Source organism: Schistocerca gregaria, chromosome 3 (assembly GCF_023897955.1).
Source record: "Schistocerca gregaria isolate iqSchGreg1 chromosome 3, iqSchGreg1.2, whole genome shotgun sequence".
NCBI classification, from domain to species: domain Eukaryota; kingdom Metazoa; phylum Arthropoda; class Insecta; order Orthoptera; family Acrididae; genus Schistocerca; species Schistocerca gregaria.
In genome coordinates this window covers 267,631,683-267,655,315 of record NC_064922.1, presented here as the reverse complement: position 1 = coordinate 267,655,315, position 23,633 = coordinate 267,631,683, and the positions used below count along the sequence as shown (strand labels likewise).

General features: G+C 40.1%; 1 protein-coding gene across 3 annotated transcripts in view; it reads right to left on the bottom strand.

Annotated features, from left to right (window-relative positions):
- Positions 1 to 4,797: 4,797 nt before the first annotated feature.
- The window catches only part of LOC126353941 (uncharacterized), a 155,561-nt gene continuing 136,725 nt past the window's right edge, over positions 4,798 to 23,633 (bottom strand). For all 3 annotated transcript variants that reach the window (XM_050003219.1, XM_050003220.1, XM_050003222.1), the window contains one exon: positions 4,798 to 12,625. In XM_050003219.1, the coding sequence (XP_049859176.1) occupies positions 11,100 to 12,625 (1,526 nt within the window). In that variant the 3' untranslated portion in view covers positions 4,798 to 11,099. The remainder of the gene's footprint in view (positions 12,626 to 23,633) is intronic.

The following is a 23,633-nucleotide window of genomic DNA, read 5'->3' as shown; positions in this document are numbered from 1 at the left end:
CACTGCTGCCTTGGGCATCTCCAAACACATGTTCACTGGCCATTAGGGCAAAGTTCAAAGCAGGTCTCATCACTGAAGAGGAATCTACTTCAGTCAATGAGATTCCAGGCCAAAGACGGGTCTGGAGATGCCCCAGATAGCGGTGGGATACCAGGCTGACTGTTGCCCGCCATACAGCTGGACAACCAGGAATGATGATCAGAGTTGCCATTTCATTTTCTAGCAGGACCCCTCCAGTTGCCATCCGCTGTGCCCTTACAGCACAGCCGTGCTCTGACGATATTCTATGTTCCATTTTGTTGCTCTTCATTGCGAGCTAACCTGGACTTACATTTCAGCAACATAATGAGGGTCACACACAACGAGAGTTTCTACTGCTTGTCTTTGTGCTTTCCAAACCCTACCTTGGCCAGCAAGGTCACTGAATCTCTCCCCAACTGAGAACGTTTGGAGCATTGTGGACGATGCCCTCCAACTAGCAGAGGGTTTTGATGATCTAACTCGCCAAATGGACAGAATTTGGCACGATATCCCTCATGACATCCAACAACTCTTAATCAGTGCCAAGACAAATAACTGCCAGAGGTGGACCAACATGTTACTAGCTTTCTCAGTGTGTAAAGAACTTTCCCTTGAATAAATCGTCCAATTTTTCTGAAATTGTAGTAATTTTTTTGTCTGTACATGTGTATCATGTCTACTGATTTCCATCCCATTTGGATAATTTCTTCGGGGATGCACCACATTTTGTGTCAGAGTGTAGCCCTAGGTGCTTTACACTTGACTAAAAAGCTACATCTGTCAAGGAAGAAATGCAGCCCATGGGCTTAAAGATGCTCAAACACCATCTGTAAATTTTGCAGATGCCTCTTCCGTGTGGTCAGTAATCAGCAAGTCATACAAATAATTAATCAAAATGGGACTACCTGAAATATAGTGGAGACACTTGTGACCCCAAATAGCAATATGTTGTGACACAAGCCAAACTGAGTATTAATCACAACTGTTTCGTCTGGTCATATACAGGTAACTGAAAACAGTGAGATGTATTGTAATGGTGCCCAGCCAATCTTCCAACAGTTCTTCTAGCCTAGGAATTGCAGATAAAGATGTACATTAGCTTGAGCATTTATGACAGACTTAAAATTGCCACAAATTCTAGGTGATCCATTTATCATCTCTTAACTACTACCATGAGTGTTGCCCACTGGCTAAGTGACACTTGGGATATTACTTCCATGCTTTGCAAGCCATCTACCTTCACTTTAACTTGTTCACACATGGTGAAAGGCGCTCTACAAAACTTGGGCACTGCTGATTGCTTTAACGATATACGTTGCACAACCTAATGTAGGTTCAGTCAGTCACTTATATTGCATACATAATGTAAGCTATTCTTTGAATGGAATTTGAAAATGAATTCCTTGTTCTCAGAATGAATTTTCACTCATCAGTGGGGTGTGTGCTGATTTGAAACTTCCTGGCAGATTAAAACTACGTGCCAGACTGAAACTTGAACTTTCATGGGCAAGTGTAATCCAGACTGACCTGTTTAAGCATTACTCAAGACCCACCGTCAGAGCTCTACTTCTGCTAGTACCTCATCTTCTACCTTTCAGCCTTCACAGTTCTCCTGCATGCCTTGCAGCAGGACCAACAACCCCTGCAAGAAAGGATAATGCGGAGACTTAGCTTAGCCGTAGCCTGTGGGATTGTTTCCAGAATGAATTTTCATTCTGCAGGGGAACTTCCGTTAAGTTTGGAAGGTACAGGATCAGTTACAGGCAGAAGTAAAGCTGTGAGGATGGGCTACGAGATGTACTTCGATATATCAGTTGATAAAGCACTTGCCTGTAAAAGACAAAGACCTCAAGCTTGAGTCACTGTCAGACATGCTGTTTTAATCTGCCAGGAAGTTCATATTCACTTGGTATTGAATTTGGAAACCAAAAACTGGGAAAGTGTCTAAGCCAAAAATGTTAGATATCATCCAAAAGTTTACTACCAGTGGGGTTAGTTGCCGATTGACATTTTTATACTTAGCGTGGACTACAATCCTCATTATTTGTTACCACTCTCCCGTGAGGATATTTCAGCTATGGGGAGCTGATGTACTGGTATGTGCCAACATTAATTAGAGACATGGCTGTGCCTGTGAGAGCTCCATTACTTTCTGGCTGCAGCATAAGCCTCTGCATCCCACCTGTTGCTACTACTGGCACCAGCAAGACAGAGTGGATCGCTATGGAGACTATTGTTGTTGTCGCCCACAAGTCTAAGCAGATGCCTGACAGATGCTCTGGTTTGCAAACTGTAAAATAAGTGACGTCAAAGAAAGGGCAGTGGCGTTGTTTGATGGCTTGGGCTGCAATCAATTTTACTGCACTAACTTTTCTGTGACTCTTTGACAATAACTTGATGGAAACTTTTGTATGAGTTTCTGCTCTCTTTGGGACATGCTGACGATGAACAAAGTGCTACTCTGTGTGTGCGTCTACTAACGATGAGGGTGGTGGACTGGTAACTACTGCTGTAACCACTAAATCCCATTTCAACAGATTACCAAACAATACGATGTCCAGTAAATCAGATGACGACGTCGACTGGTTGTCGTCAGTTGATCATAGGACTCAACAGCGAGTATTGCTACCAAGGAAGTAAACACCAGAAGTATCGTGAAGCATAGCTTGCAATAATGCTGTTTGTGAGTTTCGACAATTCACATCACTCATGGCTGGACCAGATGACTCTAAAACCTTCGCATTAACTTCTCTATCAGGAACTAGATGTATAACAACATCACAAATTAATGATTTCACGAACGATGTGCAAAACCGTTTACAGAAAAAGCCTTGCAAGTCAGCAGACCGTGCTGCGTATGTTTGCTTATGTTGCTTAATGCATCAATTAACTTTGAGGCTATTTGCAATGATATGGGTTTGGTGATCTTAATACTCAGTCAGCTAACTGCAAACAATAGAAAAGCTCAAATTACTGGTATCCAAGAGCTGGCATAATTGTTGCACCATATTGTAGAATTTATTACTAAAAAACAATGAGATTGGACTCTGACATTGAGGATCAGCAATGTAATTTGCCTTAAAGTGAAGAACAAAACAACATAAATAAATCTCCCAGCCCTCGTTTGCCTCGTCAAAGCAAGCAAATAGTTGAGAGGGAGGAGGCGATGGTGCAACTGCAGACTGTCGTTGGGTTTGCTGTAGTTGTAACAGCAATTCCTGCTTTTCATCCTATTGCTGCAGTTATTGATGTTGCAAATGCTGCTGTCACAACTTTAGAAACTTAGGACTCATGCATCACTGTGAATAGGAGCATGACGAGACATTGCTCACTGCCACTTTTCTAACCCACTCGGCAAATGCAGACCACTGTTTGTGATCACTAGGACTGGCAGTGACGCAGAGACCAGTGGAACAAAATGGTGATTTCTGTGGCCAATGGCAAAAGATTCCGTGAAATAAACAGCTAGCCACAAGCAAAGTGAAGAATATAATGAAAGTCATCGTAATAGTACACAAACAGTCCAGGGAGGGATCCGAATCAAAAAGTGTCAACACAGGCAAGGGCAGTCACTATCAACAGCATGTATTCAAGGCTTCACATAATAGTGAGAACTGTCAGATAAGTAAAGGCTGCAGTATTTCATAATACTCTCACATCAGCAGATGGGCCCATATGCCATGCCCACAGTGTTGGCGGCCTCCACAAGAGCGAGCTGTGACTGAGCTAACAAGCCCAACTGTCTCAGCCCTGCCCTCCACGGCAATACTCAGGCTGGAAGGGAAATGTGAATTACTCAAACAATGGAAACTACAGGTAGGAATATCAACAATGTAGGAACAGATAGCTTGCTACTTACTGTAAAGAAGACACGTTATGTTGCAGACAGGCAAAACTTTAGGACACAGCCTTCTTCAGTAAAAGATATACACACACCATTCACACACACAAGTAAACACAACTCATGCGTACATGACCACCATCTCCAGCAGCATGAGGCAGAATGCCCAAATAGAGCTGCTAAAGTTGGCAGTCATGTGTGCGTGAGGGGTGCCTGCTTGTGTGTATGAATGGTGTATGTTGCTCTTTTGCCGATGAAGACTGTGCCAAAGCTTTGTGCAAGTATCTTTGAACTGTGCCTGTCTGCAACCTGACATGTCTTTTTTTTTTTTTTTACGGTAGGTAGCAACCTGTATTTATCTACACTGCTGAAAGTGAATCACTATCAGATACTAAAGCATCCTACTACGACTGCAACATTAGTTCACTTTTCTGTTCTAACACCATCACACATCTTAATTCTTTTTTCTGCAACTTGCATGAATGGCTGTCATCTGATCAATCAAAACACCTTTTTTTTTGTTTTACCATTCTGCATTTTAAATTGTCTCTCATTTTACTTTTTTACTTATACAAAAGATTTTCTTCTATCCAATTTGTGTTACTATAGCAGCGTTGGTGAAAGTAGATCCCCGACAGTTACAGTGGGCTTGGTGTGGCTGCTTCATGGGTCTGCCTCAACCAATCACAAAATGTGATTTTGTTTGTATACATCTCAGCGGCAGTGCCTCCGTGTTGCTGCAGCTCTACAGATGACTTCTTTCACCGACTCTATACTACAATACGAAATGGAAGTCAAGAAATGTGGAGAAAGAGCAGGGCTGAAAGATGCAAGTGCAACTACTTGTCACCAGTCATTCGTCCCTTACTCTTACAGAAAAAAAAAAAAAAAAAAAACTGAAGGTTTCTTCTTAGGAAAAAGTTCAAAAGAAAATATTTAGTAAAAATTCAATTTAATCATTGAGTAATAATGGCTGAGATTTATAAGCAGCAACATTCACAGACTGAAATGTCTGTCACCATGATTCGAGAACATCAGAGATATACCATAATGTTATATGAACAAATGCAAACTGCAGACTTTAATTTTTTTTCCATTTTTACAGATCTACAGTCCATAGAAAAGTTACATTAAAATAACAATTTACTTTGTTTGGTACAATACAATTTGTACTTTAAGATTAATATACATGTATATTCAACATTTAATACAAAGACTGAATTCACAACAGTGCCACTATTTGAAGATGCCCAGTCAATTGTGACACTATGAATATATTTCCACTGTCGTTTGGAACTTATATCTGACCAGATTTAAAGGTGGTATGACCAGATAAAATGCAAATACTGTTATTAATAATAGAAATAGACCAAAAACTTAATAAACAACTATCATAAAAAACTAATGAGATTACCTGTTACTGTAAATTTTACAATAATATATCCAATATTGAGATTCTTTCAATACAAAATGCTACCAGCTATCCTTTCTGATTATCAATGTTTTTTGTATCTGATAAGGCCTATAATGCTACGTCTTATTTTGACACTGCAACGTAAGCACATTTTGCACTGAAACTTCCCTGAACCCACCTACTTCTAATGTGCACATGTCCTTCAGGACACTTTCTCCAGAGCCAAATAAAAGACACTTTCATAGTTTTAAATGCAGTGAATGGGAGTAAATTACTGATTAAAAAAACAACCATGAGCAATGCCACCACAGCTTGGTCCAAGCTTTGCAATACGTTACTGTCATTCTTTTCTGCTTTTTCCCTAAATATGTTTAGTATAGTGAAAATGTGTCTCATTGTCAATGTCTTTTAGTTGCTATCTGGGATAAATAACAATAATATTAATCCCTGCTGCAATTATGAATAACGTATTTTCAATAAAAATCACTGGGTAACTTTTGAAAATGAAATCTTGAAATCTGTTTATTGGTATGCTAGCATCAATGAATTGTTAATTCCCAAATACACACGGTAGCACTTTATAACAAATACAGTTAGGAATCTCAGTATGATTTGACAATACATGTTTAAATGCATGGAGGCAGTTCATTTGTTGTCCTGAGCTGCACCACAGCAATATTATTTTTCATATACTTTCAGTATCATTGCTACATTTTTTAGAAACATACAGAGGGCATAAAGGGGTTTAATATGTAGACAATGCTTTCAAACATACTTGCTAAGACATAATATAGCTACTTCAGTTGTAAATGAAATCTGTTGCTTTAAAAGTAGTACATCCTGTAGGATTCTTGTAGCAAATCTAACAAAAAGCAGATAGGAGCTCTGAGCGTAATATCAGTGAAATTAATACATGAATTTGGTTTGATCTGTCTAAACCTTGTACCAAAGTAGGTTCTCCTGGAATCAACTGTCAAGTGCAGTACTGTGCAGCAAGTCATTCTGCTCAATATAATCTGCCACTGAATAAATATGAAATCTTCTGAAGGTAATGAAATTATTGTAACTTCCAGAAGCTTCAAATACTCATTCCAATACCCTGCCATTTACACCTAGTACAATATCTTAATTTTCTAATATTTTATATGTTGAGTTATCAGTGGTGGGGTGATTTCTATTTTATTTTTACATAAACCTGTCAGATTAATTTATTCTACCCGTTTCTATATCTGAGTGAAATGAACATTCAGTGCAATGGATACAAAGTATTCTCACACTCTCTTCATGAAATGGTCTGCATTTTGGTTTTTCAGTGTTCCAAAACTGCACTCAAAGGCACTATTTAAGAATAAAAGAAAACGTATGTAAACACTCTGATAAATGACAGCCTTCAATTATTAATTAACAGTATCAAAATCCAGATTCAAACAATTGGTCACAAGTTACCAATTCTTACCAAATAAAACTGCTTTGATTGACATTTGAAACATTTCAGTGAGTTTTAAAGAAGAATTTTTCTTTTGGGAAAATGAAGAGAGAAGCTGCAAATATTGTTAACTGTTTAGTGGCTCAGATTTTGATGTGTCTAACATCACACACATTACTGCATTATTATTTATAACGTAGACTACAGGCATTAAAATATTTGTGTGCTGCAACATAGGTTAAGTAATGTTAATGTTAAATGTTACTGTTGTTCAAAATTTATCAAGAAATGACATCAGACATCATCATCATTACCTCCTCTCCATTGTCACCTAACAAAAGCAAATTGTAATTGATTAATAGCTGTTGAACAATTTTTCATTGGTTTCATAATTTGTATATAATATCATTCCTAGAGCTATAATAGTATTAAGCACTATTAGAGCATTATAATGGCTACAAAATGATAACCAAAGTTTGATTTAATATTTTATAAATAGACTGAATAGTAATAATAATAATAATAATAATAATAATGAAATTCCACTTATCACTCATGGCTCTCATATAAATTTTGGCTTCAGTATATTTGGTAACAGTTCTAAAAACTCTTTGGCATTAAGCATAGGCTACATATATAATCAATCTGTATAAGGATAAACATGCACAATGGTAATAGGCAGTAATATTTCAGTTAATTCTAAATGTATTTTTATGGCAACTGACCTTTAGTATGAACACACATTTTTGGAAGCATTTTTGTTTCGTCGACACACACACACACACACACACACACACACACACACACACACAAATCAAGCAAACATTACAACAAATGGCATTATTAATATCTGGTACTGCTTAGCTTTCAGTACTCTAAAACTTGCAATGCAGATATCAACTGCTGAAGTGAGGTCTTAACATGCACTCAGGACCAAATTACCTGCCTACAATAAACAAGCAAATACTAATAAAAACATTATGTCCTGAGTGTTTAAAATTATGTGTCAGATTTTAAACATAATTGCAGAGTAATGTAAAAGTACAGCTGCACAGTATTAAACTTACAGGTACCATACAGTTTTGGAACAATAATACTACAACAATGTTATATACAAACATAATACTGTAAATATAGTGACTAGCAGCAAATATGTAAAATTTTACATGGCTTCACATCAGTAACATTTTTTTTCAAAAAATCACAGTTTGCGAGTAACTAAAACATAAGCTTTGATGAATAAAGCAACAAAAAACTTAAAAGATATGAGCTATTTGACATATGCTTGTTAGCAAACACTTTGGTACACACTTGGCAACTGTGTTATGATATTAAACATAAAAATCAGCTTTAACAGACATGGCTATTTACACATACCAATGTAAGTGGTACAGTATATTTATATATACACACACCAATATTTTATTTTAACTATCAATGATCAACAACCTGTGAGAAAGATCTCCATCCCATACAAATGTGAACCTGAGGATTGTATTTTGATAAAGCAATTATAATAAATTACATCAAGAAAATAGCAGACAGATGCCATGAGGATGGGGGGGAGGGGGAGAGAGAGAGAGAGAGAGAGAGAGAGAGAGAGAGAGAGAGAGAGAGGGAGAGGGAAAGGAAGGTGAATTGCCTGCACGTATTCATACCGTATTTATATAATTTATATGCACTATCTCATCCAGTCTGAAAATAAAACTTAAAAAAAAAATCAATAATTTAATGGGTTTATAACCACCAGGACTGTAGTACAGTCCACATTTTGTGCATAGGATGTACCATACAGAGATGCCATTATCAGTGAGATATAAACTGTTATCTTCCTCTCTTTCAAGATCTTTTATTACTAATGCTAACAAGACAGAAAAAAACCAACAGTTACTCATAAGCAATGGAGCAATCTATTTGCCTCTTCCACTTCTCTTTCAACTTCAGTGAATGAACTGAGGTCACTTACAGGACGAGGTTTGACATGTTTATAATTTTATGTGTACATGACTGTTACTAGCTGTTTTCACAAAGGAGTCAATTTCATGATTAATTTTTGAAATTTTTCTCTGCATATTTCTTATGTGACAAGGCAGAGCTTAATTCAGAATATGTCTGGCTGTATGAAACAAGAAGTATTAAGCAAAATTCTTCAGATTTAAGGCATGCTAAAATAAAGATGGAGATCATAAAAATTGTCTGTGTGTAGTTTTTTTAGTAATGAATGTTGGAATTACTAACAAATGACATCAATTTTCAAGCTTGTTTCAATGACAGTGGAGCTTTCATTCCTCTGACAGCTCTGCAGCATAGTAGCTATGTTTCATTTAATTTGTAAACTTTGGCTGTTGTCTCTTGTCCACTTGAGGGAGATATGACTCTATAGTTTAAGTGAAGTGCTACTCTCTTTTTATCAGTCATGGCTGCTACAAACATTTTCTTCAGTTTTGTGTTCAATGATTTAGAACACAGGTATTTCAGCACAGTTTTTGTTCAACGTTGTATAGGTCACATCAGCTTTTGGCAAATAGACCATCCCTTCCCGTGCACCTGTCAAACTCACAATAGTAGGAGTGGTAGTGGTGGTGGTGGTGGTGGTACTAAGTAGAAGTAAAAATAGAAGAAGAAGAAGGAGGAGGAGGAGAAGGAGAGTGATGAAATCAATATTTTAGTTCAACAGGGATTGTTCGAAAGTCGACATTCTTTTAGTCAGATATGTTTTCAGAATGTGGCTCCCTCATACTCATCTCTTATGTTATCTCAGCTTCCAAATTTTCAATTCCTCAGGGAGGAGATGGGGGTAGGTAAAAAGGATGACACTTCCTTTTTAAATTTCCCCAACCTATACATTCTCCCTCCCTGTGGATGGAACTAATAATTGCAAAACTAGGACAGTGTTGTCACACTTACCTTTATATACATATCTGTTGGCATTACTAACTATTTCATTGCAGGAAAGTGAGTACTGGCCAGAAATTCTGCCCCATAGTTTGGTAGTTTTCTTGATTGAATTTTCTCCCATTTAAATTGGCTCTCATATTTTGAGATGAAGTATTTTGAGTTGAAAGAAAAATAAAGTTGGAGAAAACATTTACTCTAGATAGGAGAGTACCATAGTGTGAACACACACAGCTAAGGAGGTAGCATAAACCAGCTTTGTTGGCATGGAAGAAACACAAAGATTTACCCATGAAATACTGTTGGCTAAATAAATTTTTTGACCCTCTACTTTTCTTGTATAATTGGGCCTTCATTCCATTGCTAAAGTAATTAATGGGATAGCAATTCCAGCAAAAAGATGGACATCAGTAAGGGAGGAAAGGGGGTGGGGGTGGGAGTGAAGAGGGGGCCAAGAAAAGAGGGAGACAAAAAGGAAAGAATGCCACTTGTGTTTTTAAAATTAACCTGAAGACTCTTACAGTATTCATATCATCAAACATATTAATGCTGATAATGGGTACCACTATGCAGCTTAAACATTAACTGTAGAAATAAAATGTATAAGAACAGAACAGTATCAATTTACTGACCACCAAAAGCTCAAAAACCAGAGAAGACTCGACAGAAACAAGCAGAACAATGTTACAGATATTACATTTGAATCTGATAATCCCTTCATCAACAGAAAAAGATGTTACAGAAACAAAAGGGAAAAAAAGTAAAGCTTTACATCTCAAGGAGGAAGTTAGTTGGTACTCCACTGATTTTCCTTTCTGAATTTCAAATTTTGCATTTGGCTATCTTAATCCAACTACTCAAGGAAAATTGCAACAAAATAAGAATAGCTTTCTGGGGGAAAATGTGATCAAGTCAACTTATCTTTAATCATGCTAGTACAAGACTGCTACTTCCAATTAGTTTTGCTTGTATATTCCATACCACATAAAATTTTAGAATCATACCCTACATACTTTCAAAACCAGTGAAGAGAAAATATGCAGGAAAGTATCGTTCTGTGATGAAGCAAGTTTTGCCAGTTGTAATGCTTGAATTATTAACGTGTCATGACTTAAGTGATTCTGCTTGTCTTTCCAGTGGCAGAGCCCACTGCCAGGAACATACTGTGAAATGACATCAAAGCAACTTAATGATGACAAACATTTTAACAGAAAAATTTAAAAACAGGGAGATAGACATATAACATTTTTTAACGTTATTTTAGAAACCTCTGACAATTAATCTTAAAAATTATATAAATCATGTGGATGCAAAGTGGCTTTCACATCATCTTTCCACCAATCACAAGTAGCAACAAGTAAGACAGCTATAAAAAATTGCCTTGTAACATCTAATTCTACTGAATAACATCATCTATGTCTTATTCAAATACATTTGTTTCACAGTAGTAAAGAAATACTCTTCCAAAATACTCTGACAAAAAATAAGATACACAGCACACCTCAATAGTAACCTGAGTAATGATGATACGTTGTCGGAGAGGTAGAGGTGATATGAGGAGTACGGGAAGCAGGATGGTATGGTGATGGCGAGAGAGGATAACCGTGATAATTGGGGTGTGGTGGTGGAGGTGATACAATTCGTTCCGATAATGCCTGCTGGCCAGGAACCACAGCTGCCCGGGGTAAAGACAAGTCTACACTGTGCCTACCTCCTCCTGGTGTTAAGTCCAAACTCACCACTCGCAATACCTCTGAGTGTCCACCGTATGGAGGTGGAGACGCATATCCACTACCTCGAGACAGGTCGACACTCTGTCTTTCCTCGTACAGTGCATGGTGGTAACGAGGAAAACTTTGAGGGTGAGTAGGATGAGGATGGTATGTGCGTGCCGACATATCCAGGCCTTGCAGCTCACCGCTGTTGCCGACAACTGTCAGTGGCTCAAACCTGTCCCCGACACGACTGAATTCATCCAGGCTTTCATATTGCTTGTAGGCTGCCAAGTCCAGCTTGCCCTTTATGCCTACACTCAAGTTCTGCACTTCACCTTCATCACAACTAGATGCATCATCAGCTGCAGGTAAATCGTACGTTGCAGCAGCTGTAGCTGGTGCTGGAGTTCCAGCTGGTGAGATGATTTCTTCCTGGTGATGCAGGTTGTAGCTTGCATCTGGTGTACCAGCAGGAGACATCAGTTCCTCCTGCCGGTGCTGTATGGCATACCCTTGTGGCACTGATTCTGATCCTTCATCATCACGATGTTGCAAAGCATACACATCCACAACATGAGGCCTATGTTGTGGATGATTATTGAGAGACTCTGCATCAGGCTGCGATGGTGATTGTCTCTGAAGTGTGTAACTATCCATCTGTTGTAAGTGATTATTGTCTGGGCTTGAGCGCTGTGGCTGCAAATGGTGCTCTGGTGTGGTGGATGGTGACACAAGATAGTTTTCGACATGGTTATCTTGTTCAGTTTTATTGTGGATGGGTGACTGCATGCTCAGTGCTTGATGGTGGTGATTTCCATTTACTAAATGACTTTGTGAATGTGGTAGGTCATACAAATTTCCTGTATGTTCTTTGGTACCGGCCAGTTCACTGGCAGTTATTACAGTCGTAGATGCAGTACTTGGTACCATACTTGAGATATCAATATCACGTTCAGCAGCATCAAGTGCTGCTTCTACTAGAAGGCTAGCATTTGACGATTCAGGACGTCGAAAAACTGACTCGTGTTCTATCACTCTATCAGTGTCTTCAACACTTACTTTCCTTTCATCCTCCCTTATCTGCTTTTCATCCACAAACTCATAAATATCCCTCTTTGGGGAAGGCACAAGAGGTAAGATACTGTCACCCATCCACTTTTTACTTCCTTTGCTCACTACAACTTTGGTTGTGTATAATGTCTGCGTAGTGTAAATGTTTGTATTATGTATGTGAGACTGGGAAGATGGGGGCAATGGAGGTGGTAACGATGGTGTCGGCTGGGGATTAGCCATACTAATTTTGTCTTCCAATGCTGTAACAAACAAACCAAAACTTAAAATGTAATATACGTATACACTTTTTTTCTTTTTTTTTTTTCTTTAGAGTACATACTTCTACACAGAGCCCTACCATTTTATACAATGCAAGAGTGAATCAAATATAAACGAGAATTTTTATTTTAAGTGCCTTTCTTTAAACAGAGAGTGGCGTGATCTCTGCTCATTGTTGCTTTCATTTCCAGAAGTACCATCATCTGTTGTGCAACACATTATAATAAACTTTCTCAAAACAGAGGACATAAAATCATCTGAAATTCTGGAAAGATTTGTGGCACAATTTGGGGACAACACCCTGAGAAAGACCAATTCAAGTGTATGCATGGAACAAACAGTTTTTACAAGGTGAAGAAGCTGTTGACAATGCAGCTCACTGAAGTAGTTCAAGGACCAACATGACTGCAGAGAATCTTTTTTGATTTTAAAGGAACTGTTCTCACAAATTTTGTCCAAGGACATCGTACTGTCAACACTGCATACTATTGCCAACTTTTGGACCAAACAAAACATGCATATATCCAATTCTGGATGTGATCATGCTTCATGACAATGCTCAATCCCACACAGCTGCCAGAATGCAACAAATAATTCAGGAATTTTTCTGAACCACACTTTTAACATCCTCCTACAGTCTGGACTTATTTCCCTGAAATTTTAATTTGTTTGAACCACTAAAGGAAACAGTCCAGGGACACAGATTTGATGATGATGGTACAGTCACAGTCACATTCATTGTAAGAAAACAGGATTGAGAAACTGCCCAACCACTGAGAAAATTTTGTTTCCCATTTAGAATACCATATAGAAAAAAAGAGTTCATGTGTATGAGTTTTTCAAAAGCTGAAATACACTTATAAAGAAATTCTGGTTATATTTGAGTCACACTCTTACATTAACCGAGAGCAGTTTTCTTTTGTGATATGAATCACTACCAATGTGTGCCATACAAATTTATGTATGCAGCTTTAAAATATGCAGAATAGTGATTTACACTGATGAAGAATGCTATAATAAAAACATTTCAGTGTTTCATGAGCACGGATTTTTCATGCTCATTAAATATAAAGAATACCGATTTCTTGAAATTTAATTATTCATTTCAGTAGATCAAACACTACTTTAAAATTATACTGTGGATCCTAGAACAATAAATCACTTGTTTAGATAAACTGTTGCATTACTTAACAGCATGATATCCAGTGGGTTACTTTTAATTCCAAAGTCTTTTATCACACTGATATCTAGATAGTAAATTTTGGAATTCAGCAAATATTCCAACACAACCACAATTATTTTAAAAGAAACACTGTTTTGTACATATACTTTGTTTCCTCTGCCAGTTGCTTTACCCAGAACTCGTTTCATTTGTAACAATTTGTTGGTGTTACATCCACATATTCCGTTTAATATGTGACATCACAATCAATATCTATTTTTTGTGAAAGCCAAGATCATTTGATTTTAAGGCCTTTATTCCAATTACTAGTTTTGACAGAATTGTGCTGTCATCTTCAGAGTGGCGTTACACTTTGCATATCTGTTCACATACATGTGTCATCTACATTTTGAGAACAAAGTGTAAATACATTAAAAAACTCCACATGGTTTGTCATTTATAAAATAGAATGGTCCTAGATGGGTTGTCAAATGAGTAAAAGTTAAAGTACAATATCCATAACCCCAATAGAGCCATATCGATGAGCTCACATGGACTCGGCATGGCATATAGTTTTAATTCTTTCGGTGCTAAGGATGTTGTACTTTTACCTTTTATTCATTTGACAACCCAGCTGTGACCATTTCTTTTTATAAATGATAAACCAAGTGGAGTTTTTTAAAGTATTTACACTTCATTCTCAAAATGTCGATGAAAAGTGTATGTAAATGTACACGCAAAGTGTAGTATCAATCTGAAGATGGCAGAACTAGTAATTGGAATAAAGGTCTTAAAATCAAGACCCCAATAACATGTGTAAGTTACAACCACTATCATTTATATTTTATGACGTAAACAATTTCACATCTGCCTACAATAACAGCCAACTGCCAGTCTTTTTTTTTTTTTTTTTTAATTAGATTAGTACCTTGTCACATTATAACCAAATACATGAGCAATATGCACAGACAGAAATGAGTTATATAGAAAGGTAGTTTGTGGATCAATTGAACAAACCTTATTGTAGATGATACAATCTCCAATTTGGTTTGGATCTTGAGGCTGAAAATCTTTATTATCTCCAATTACTGATCACTGTTCTATATCTTCCAAAATTTAATTTTAGTGTTATAGTCAACATGCCCAAGTAATTCTATTATTTGTGTTGGAATTTGTATGCCGATAAGCATAAATTTTGCATTAAGCTATAAATCTCAAAAATAAAAAAAGTGAATGTTATTTGTTTAAAGCTATATATATCTCCAAAAAGTTCATCATCAATTGCTTTGAAATTTTGAAACAATGTTGCATTTGTGTGTGTGTGTGTGTGTGTGTGTGTGTGTGTGTGTGTGTGTGTGATTTTATACACCTACCAAGAGTGCCACATATAATATATACATATATATGAAATAATTGTAAGAGAAACCTATAAAATACGTAGATATTCATCTGTGAAAAACTATAAATCTCTGAAAGTTCTTCATTGATTGCTTTGAAATGTTGATACAATATTGCATTCGAGAATGTGCACTTTTATATACCTATTTTTTAAAATGATACACTCCTGGAAATGGAAAAAAGAACACATTGACACCAGTGTGTCAGACCCACCATACTTGCTCCGGACACTGCGAGAGGGCTGTACAAGCAATGATCACACGAACGGCACAGCGGACACACCAGGAACCGCGGTGTTGGCTGTCGAATGGCGCTAGCTGCGCAGCATTTGTGCACCGCCGCCGTCAGTGTCAGCCAGTTTGCCGTGGCATACGGAGCTCCATCGCAGTCTTTAACACTGGTAGCATGCCGCGACAGCGTGGACGTGAACCGTATGTGCAGTTGACGGACTTTGAGCGAGGGTGTATAGTGGGCACGCGGGAGGCCGGGTGGACGTACCGCCGAATTGCTCAACATGTGGGGCGTGAGGTCTCCACAGTACATCGATGTTGTCGCCAGTGGTCGGCGGAAGGTGCACGTGCCCGTCGACCTGGGACCGGACCGCAGCGACGCACGGATGCACGTCAAGACCGTAGGATCCTACGCAGTGCCGTAGGGGACCGCACCGCCACTTCCCAGCAAATTAGGGACACTGTTGCTCCTGGGGTATCGGCGAGGACCATTCGCAACCGTCTCCATGAAGCTGGGCTACGGTCCCGCACACCGTTAGGCCGTCTTCCGCTCACGCCCCAACATCGTGCAGTCCGCCTCCAGTGGTGTCGCGACAGTCGTGAATGGAGGGACGAATGGAGACGTGTCGTCTTCAGCGATGAGAGTCGCTTCTGCCTTGGTGCCAATGGTGGTCGTATGCGTGTTTGGCGTCGTGCAGGTGAGCGCCACAATCAGGACTGCATACGACTGAGGCACACAGGGCCAACACCCGGCATCATGGTGTGGGGAGCGATCTCCTACACTGGCCGTACACCTCTGGTGATCGTCGAGGGGACACTGAATAGTGCACGGTACATCCAAACCGTCATCGAACCCACCGTTCTACCATTCCTAGACCGGCAAGGGAACTTGCTGTTCCAACAGGACAATGCACGTCCACATGTATCCCGTGCCACCCAACATGCTCTAGAAGGTGTAAGTCAACTACCCTGGCCAGCAAGATCTCCGGATCTGTCCCCCATTGAGCATGTTTGGGACTGGGTGAAGCGTCGTCTCACGCGGTCTGTACGTTCAGCACGAACGCTGGTCCAACTGAGGAGCCAGGTGGAAATGGCATGGCAAGCTGTTCCACAGGACTACATCCAGCATCTCTATGATCGTCTCCATGGGAGAATAGCAGCCTGCATTGCTGTGAAAGGTGTATGTACACTGTACTAGTGCCGACATTGTGCATGCTCTGTTGCCTGTGTCTATGTACCTGTGGTTCTGTCAGTATGATCATGTGATGTATCTGACCCCAGGAATGTGTCAATAAAGTTTCCCCTTCCTGGGACAATGAATTCACGGTGTTCTTATTTCAATTTCCAGGAGTGTATATAAATAAAAATGTACTATATAAAGGAGAAAATCTTGGAAAGTTCTTGACTGTTTCATTTTAAATTTTTACACAGCACTCTAGTGAACATTTGGATGGACATACCCAAGTATTACAGTGAAACATTGTTAGGAAACAGGAAAGATGTACTTAATGGATGGCTTACCAGCGTACGATTACAATATTACTACAGCATATGAATATGCAATAAAAAATAAACAAGGCTCAAGGTCAGAGGGAGAGGCGGGAAGTGATGGACAGAGGGATGGGAGAAAATGAAGACACAAAGTGGAAAGGGGGAGATGGGCAGAGAGAGGGGGCAGGAGGAGATGGAGAGGAGAAGATGGACAGGGAGAGGAGGCTTGATGAGGAGGAGATGGATAAAGAAGAGTGGGAGGAGGAGATGGATGAAGACAAGAGAGAGAAGAAGAGTGGGAGGTACATCCAATTTCCATGAATATTACAAATGTTTGCTTTTTTTCCATTTAACCAGACCGTGCCACAGCAATGTGTGGGCTGGGAACAGCAGAAACTGAATGAAATGTATTTTTTGCCATTAAATTTAAACAAAAAACTTTGAATTCTCAAATATATACACTATGGGGGAAAAAAGAACACCTCAAAAGACAATGTTGATTTTGATCCAATGACAACAAATGTCACTTGGGGGATAGTAGATGTAATAATAATGGCTTCATTGTCATCTGCCAACAGATCTCATTGTGACATAACTACCTGACTGCTATCGGCATCTCTCCTATAATAGGGGATGCTCATGGCCAGAAGGGTCAGTGTGGTGAAAGTGTGTGAAGCAAGCAGGCAACCATGCCACAGAGACACACCCGTACTTCCTACAGGCAAATGAGTGAGTTTGAAAGGGATCAAACTGTGGCTTTGCAAGCAGTGGGACAGGCTTTTCGGAGAACTGGCACACAAGTTGGACGTGCTGCGTCAGCTGTGCAACAATGCTGGGTATCAGTGGTCATGTGAACATTCTCTCACCACTAGACAAGATTCTGGACATTTACACAGCACAGATGCCCACCAGTATTGTCGTACTGTAGGGCAGCAGTGGCAGATAGTACACCCACCACAGCACAGATGAGAAACCTTGTGAGCTCAGACATTTCAACACGAACTGTTTCCAGCTGGTTATTAGAAGTGGAACTATGGACATGTACACCTGTGGCCCATCTTCCACTCATGTCACAGGATCAATGTGCATGGCTTGACTGATGTCATCAGATGATTATTTGCAAGATGTAATGGCACATGGTGATCTTCAAAAATGAAGGCCGATTCTGTCTGAATGCAAGTGGTGGCCATTTGCATGTTCATTGTAGACCTTGTGAATGCTGTCCCTTACAGTACATTCTTCCAAGACACACTGGCCCATCCTAGGCCTTATGGTCTGGGTTGCAATAAGCTACAACTCTCGTTCATCTTTGGTGTTTCTGGAGGGGATGCTGACTAGTGCTTGGTACGTGCAGAATGTTGTTAGAGCCATTCTTGCAACAGGATGGTGATTTATTGATCCAACAGGATAATGCTCACCCACACATTGTCCATGAAACTCAATGTGCTCTGCAAGATGTGCAGCTTCCCTGCCAGCACGATATCCAACTTATCTCCAATCAAGCACGTGTATGACATGATAGGACAAGAAGTGACTCATCAACCAACAACTCTTACAGAACTGTGTGAACAGGTGAAGCAGGCATAGCATAAAATATCCCAGGATAGTATTCACCATCTGAGTGACTTCATGCCAGAATCAGTGCTGGTATTGCTGCCTGTGGAGTCTACATAATGTACTAATATGGGTGTTTCTGCATGGGTCAACACCTCGTACCTCAGAACCAAATGTTCTATTGATCAGTAAATGTAACCATTTCTTGTAATGCAGAAGGACTGTTGCAACAATAAATCTTGAGTGAGTTGGAAACCTCTAAAGGGGTATACAAATTTTCTTCTGGCTATGTATTTGCATCATATCTGGCAATTTCAAAACAATTACATTAAAAGTCTTCAGTCCATCGTTGTATTTTCTGAATCAATGAGAAACTCCTAAATCAGAATTTAATGCCACATAAAGTTCCAACCGAAGTGGGAACCTGAAAAACTTGTTTGGATTCTCCTATTTTCTTCTTATTGTTCTGTGTTCATGTTTGGAAACAATATTGAATTCTTGTGTCAAGTAATGTCTGAAAAGAATCACGATGACAAATGTTGTCTTTATTCTAAGTTATTATAGCTAAATTAACTCTGCCTGCCTACCTAGTAAAACGAAACCAAGACAAAAGTAGTCTGTGGATGTTGTGAAAGAAATTCAGTAGAGCTCACCCCAATGTCACATACACAATAAGTTTTTGCTTTGTCGGTTAGTAGGAGTGGATAAAAGTCATGAAGGATATGGCCATAACACAAAGTGGCAAAGTGCTGCATTGCTACTGACTGTAAAAGATACTATTGCAGACAACTACTCGTTGGAGAGTTACGCGTCAAGAGAAAGCAAGGAGGCGTGATAGATATTTTCATTTACACAGTTGAAACTTTATAAATGTACGATTTTACTTACAAAGTTATTTGTTTGTGAAGAGAATAGTTTTATTTCCCTCATGTAATTTTATTTTACCTGATTTGAAATTTAACGTTGGATGCAAGCAGCTTCGGGAGGGGACAGGGAAGGGGAAGAGGGAGTAGTGTGCGGTTGCAGAGGGAGAGAAACCCTGTCTGGTGGAGTGTGCAGGAACTAGAATGCTAACAGGCATCAAGAGGTCATGGGGCATGGAGGTGGGGAAAAAATGAACAAAAAATAAGAGGAACAGGGAAAGACAGGCGGATGCATTGGCAGAGGTCTGCAAGTAAACAGGATGGGAGGTGAGAATGGGAAGGAGATGAAAGGGCAGAGGGAGTGGAAACTTGGGTGTGTGGACAGTATGTTACTGTAGGTTGAGGCCAGGATAGTTAAAGGAGTGGAGAATGTGTTGTAAGGATAACTCTCATCTGCACAGTTCAGAAAAAATGGTGGTGTAAGGGAGGATGTGGGTGGCTCAGTTAGTGAAGCACCATTGAAGCCAAGTGTGTTGTGTTCAGCTGCATGTTATGCCACAGGATGGTCTAGTTTTTTCTTGGTCATAGTTTGGCAGTGGCCGTTCATCCTGGTGGACAGCTGGCTGGTAGTCATAACAGTATAAAAAGCTGTGCAATGATTGCAGCAGAGCTGGTACATGACATGTCTGCTTTTACAGGTGGTCCGGCCCCTGATGGGATAGGATAAAACTGTGACAGGACTGGAATAGGAAGTAGCAGCTGGGTGGATTAGGCAGGTTTTGCACATGGGTCATCCACAGGTGTATGAACCCTGTGGCAATGGGTTGGGATTGGGAATGGTACAAGGACGGACTACGATGATGTGGAGGTTAGGTGGGCAACAGAACACCACTTTAGGAGTAGTGGGAAGTATGTCAGGTAGGATGTCCCTCATTTTAGGCAATGATGATAGGTAAATAAAAGCTCTGGTGAGGCATGTGGTTCAGCTGCTCGAGTCTGAGGTGATATTTGGTGATGAAGAGGAAATGGCCATGGAGATCTGTTTGGGGGCTACATTTGGAGGATAGTGCCTGTCTATGAAGGCTTCGGTGAGACCCTCAGCATACTGAGCAAGGAGTATTTGTCACTGCAGATACACCATCTCTGGGTGGCCAGTATTGATAGGAAGGATTTTTTTGGTGTGAAAGGGATGACAGCAGTCAAAATCCAAGCACTATTGGTGGTTGGTGTGTTTAATGTGGACAGATGTGTGGTTGGAGCCATCAGAGAGGAAGAGGTCTGCATCTAGGTAGGTGGCATGCTGGGTTGATGAGGACCATGTGAAGTGGGTGGGACAGAAGGTGTTGAGGTTGTGAAGGAATGAAGATATGGTGTCTTGGCCCTGGGTCCAGATCATGAAGATATCATCAATGAACCTGAACCAACTAGGGATTTGGTGTTTTGGAGGCTAGGAAGCCCACAAAAAGGCTGGCACATGAGGGTGCCTATGCCTGTGCTGCAGATTTGTTTAGATACCTTCCCTTGAAATGAAAAGTAGTTGTGCATTAGGATACAGTAAGTAAGGTGTATGAGGAATGAGGCAGTGCATTTGGAGTGTGATGGACATTGGGAAAGGTAGTGTTCAATAGTGGTGAAGGTCTTGGGCACGAGAGATGTTGGTGTATAGAGAGGTTGAGTCAACAGCGACTAGTAGGGATCCAGGACGTAAAGGGGTGGCAATGCTGGAAAGTCAGTGAAGGAAGTGGCTGTTGTCTTTGACATAGGAGGCTAGATTATGGGAAATTGGTTGAAAGTTTTGGTGAATGAAGGCAAAAATTCTTTCAGGGGGCACAATAACCAGCCACAGTAGAGTGTCCAGGATTTTTGGATTTCTAGATTTTGGGGAGCATGTAGAAGTTGTGTGTGTGGGCTGCCATAGGGGTGAGGAGGGAAATGAATTCAGGGGAGATGTTCTTGGAAGGGCCTAAGGCTTCAATCAGGAGTTTCTGTTGGACTTCTGGGATGGGATCACTGTGGCAGAGTTTACAAGTGGAGGAGTCAGATAATTGGCAGAGGCCTTCTGCCAGGTAGTCACTGCTGTTCATAACAGTGGTAAAACATTTGTCTACAGGTAGGACAACGAGGTAAAGGTTTGTTTTGAGGTTGTACGTGGCTGTTCTTTCTTCTGCTGAAACATTGGTGTTCTAAGGAAGGGACCTGGGGTAGTATGATGAGGCTAAGTTGGACATATGGAATTCCTGGAAGGTGACCAGTGGGTGGGGAGGAAGATCATGGTTGAATGGTGATATGAACTGGAGGAGGCAGTGTTCAATGCAGGAGTCAGAGTGGTTTTGCTTGGAGGGACTGGGGGCAAGTAAGTGCTTCCATTGCAGGGATCAGGAGAAGGAGAGTATGTCTTTGACACATTATGCATGGTTAAATTTGGGTTCAGAGCTAAAGGTGAGGCCTTGGGATAGGACTGAAACTTCTGTGGAGCTGTGGGTTTTGGTGGAAAGGTAACAACAGTGTTACAGGATGTTCTGTCTCTGGATTTGATGGAGAGTTGGTAGGGAGTTTTGGGAGGATGTGGCAACTGAAAAGGTCAGCTAGGCAGGGTTCAGCTGCTATGATGGGTGGACGAGGAAGAACACTGCGGGTCTGATAGGGATTGAATAGTTGTGCCCCAAGGTGGCAGCAGGATGTCAGTAGGTCAGATAACTGGTTAAGACGGTGTCTGGAATGCTGCCCCAGGTGCTGGAGAACAAGGGATTGAATCTCAGAGATATGATGTATGGAGTAGGGATTGTTGAGTAGTAGTATTTTGCCGAGGAGAGCAGAGGTGGTTCTGGGATGCCTGTGCCACAGAGATGTGTTTTTGCAGTACCATGTTTGTGAGAGCCAGGGATTGGTGGAATATGGAAAGGTGTGGGTCATTGTGAAAGGAGGGATTAGGATCTAGAGAAAGGAAGCTTTATATTTACGCCATTTGGAGCGATTCCATGGTTTAGGCAGCATTTGAGAAGCAGGATGTGGTACTGGTTTTAATCATGGAAATGGCTGGTTTTCTGAACTGATGGAGGAAGGGTCCATTGTGGCAGGAATGGTATAAAGAAAACAGAAATGGGCGAAATAGGTGTTGTTGGTTGTGAGAGCAGCTGGAAATGTGAAAAGTGTAAAAAATACGTAAGACAAGCAGAAACATGCAAAAATATGCACAGATACGTAAAAAATACATGAAACTGTGTAAAAATACACACAAATATGTTAAAATGTACAGAAATGTGAGTGAAAAGAAATTGTGTGTGTGTGTGTGTGTGCGCACACACACACACACACACACACACACACACACACACACACACACGCGCGCGCTCCAATAAAGGAAGAGAGGTGGATTAGGTGCAGCATCGAAAGTTCATGTGGCAAGGGCAAGTGTGAAAAAGAAAAGGCTAAAATACATCATATTAATGGACTGAGATCCGCCTCGACTGCGAAAAAACACCTAGTGTTTACCTAGGTTTCGGTGTAGATAACTACACCTTCTTCAGAACAATAAACTCAAAAGTGTCTATAAAGACCTTTGTCAATAATTAAAAGCTCAGCATAGGTATATATTTATAAAAGAAAAAGATGACACATAAAAGTACATGTGAACAAAGTCAAAAGAATAACTTAACTTAATGGTGTACACTCCACCTCACATCAGCATGTGTTCGATGGGCCGTGTCCCGTCGCAAACTGCGGCAACCAAACGGTAGCTCGCTTACCAGCTAGACACGCTATCTATGCACATGCGCAAGAAATAGGAAGTTACTTAATGCGCATGCGCATAAAAATACGAGGAAGCCCGTATATTCCCAAACGTGGATCAACGTATAGCAAAATTAAAATGGACATAACCCGAGACGAGCTAAATACAAGATAAAACCTAAAGATCAGCACACAGGGTTACTGTATCTCGGAAGAGTAACATACATGATTGTTGATTATGACAAATTATTTGTTTATTTAATTTTTTTTTTTAGAAGCTGTATGAAAAGTCAGTAGTTAGTCAAATGGGGGGGGGGGGGGGGGGGGGGTTGAGGGGACGTAGTCTAAAGACGTCGTGGAGATAAGGATATAGGGATAAAACGTGAGATGTTCACCGGGCTAAAACCACCTACATCGTAAAAAGAATAAAAAGATAAAAGGTAGATGAACAGCTTGACCAACCGCGCTCGCAATATCATCAAAACTATGAGTGAAAAGAACGAAGTAACGGCACAAAACCATCAAAAAATTTTTTATTTCTTAGTAGGAGTTGGTCATTGAG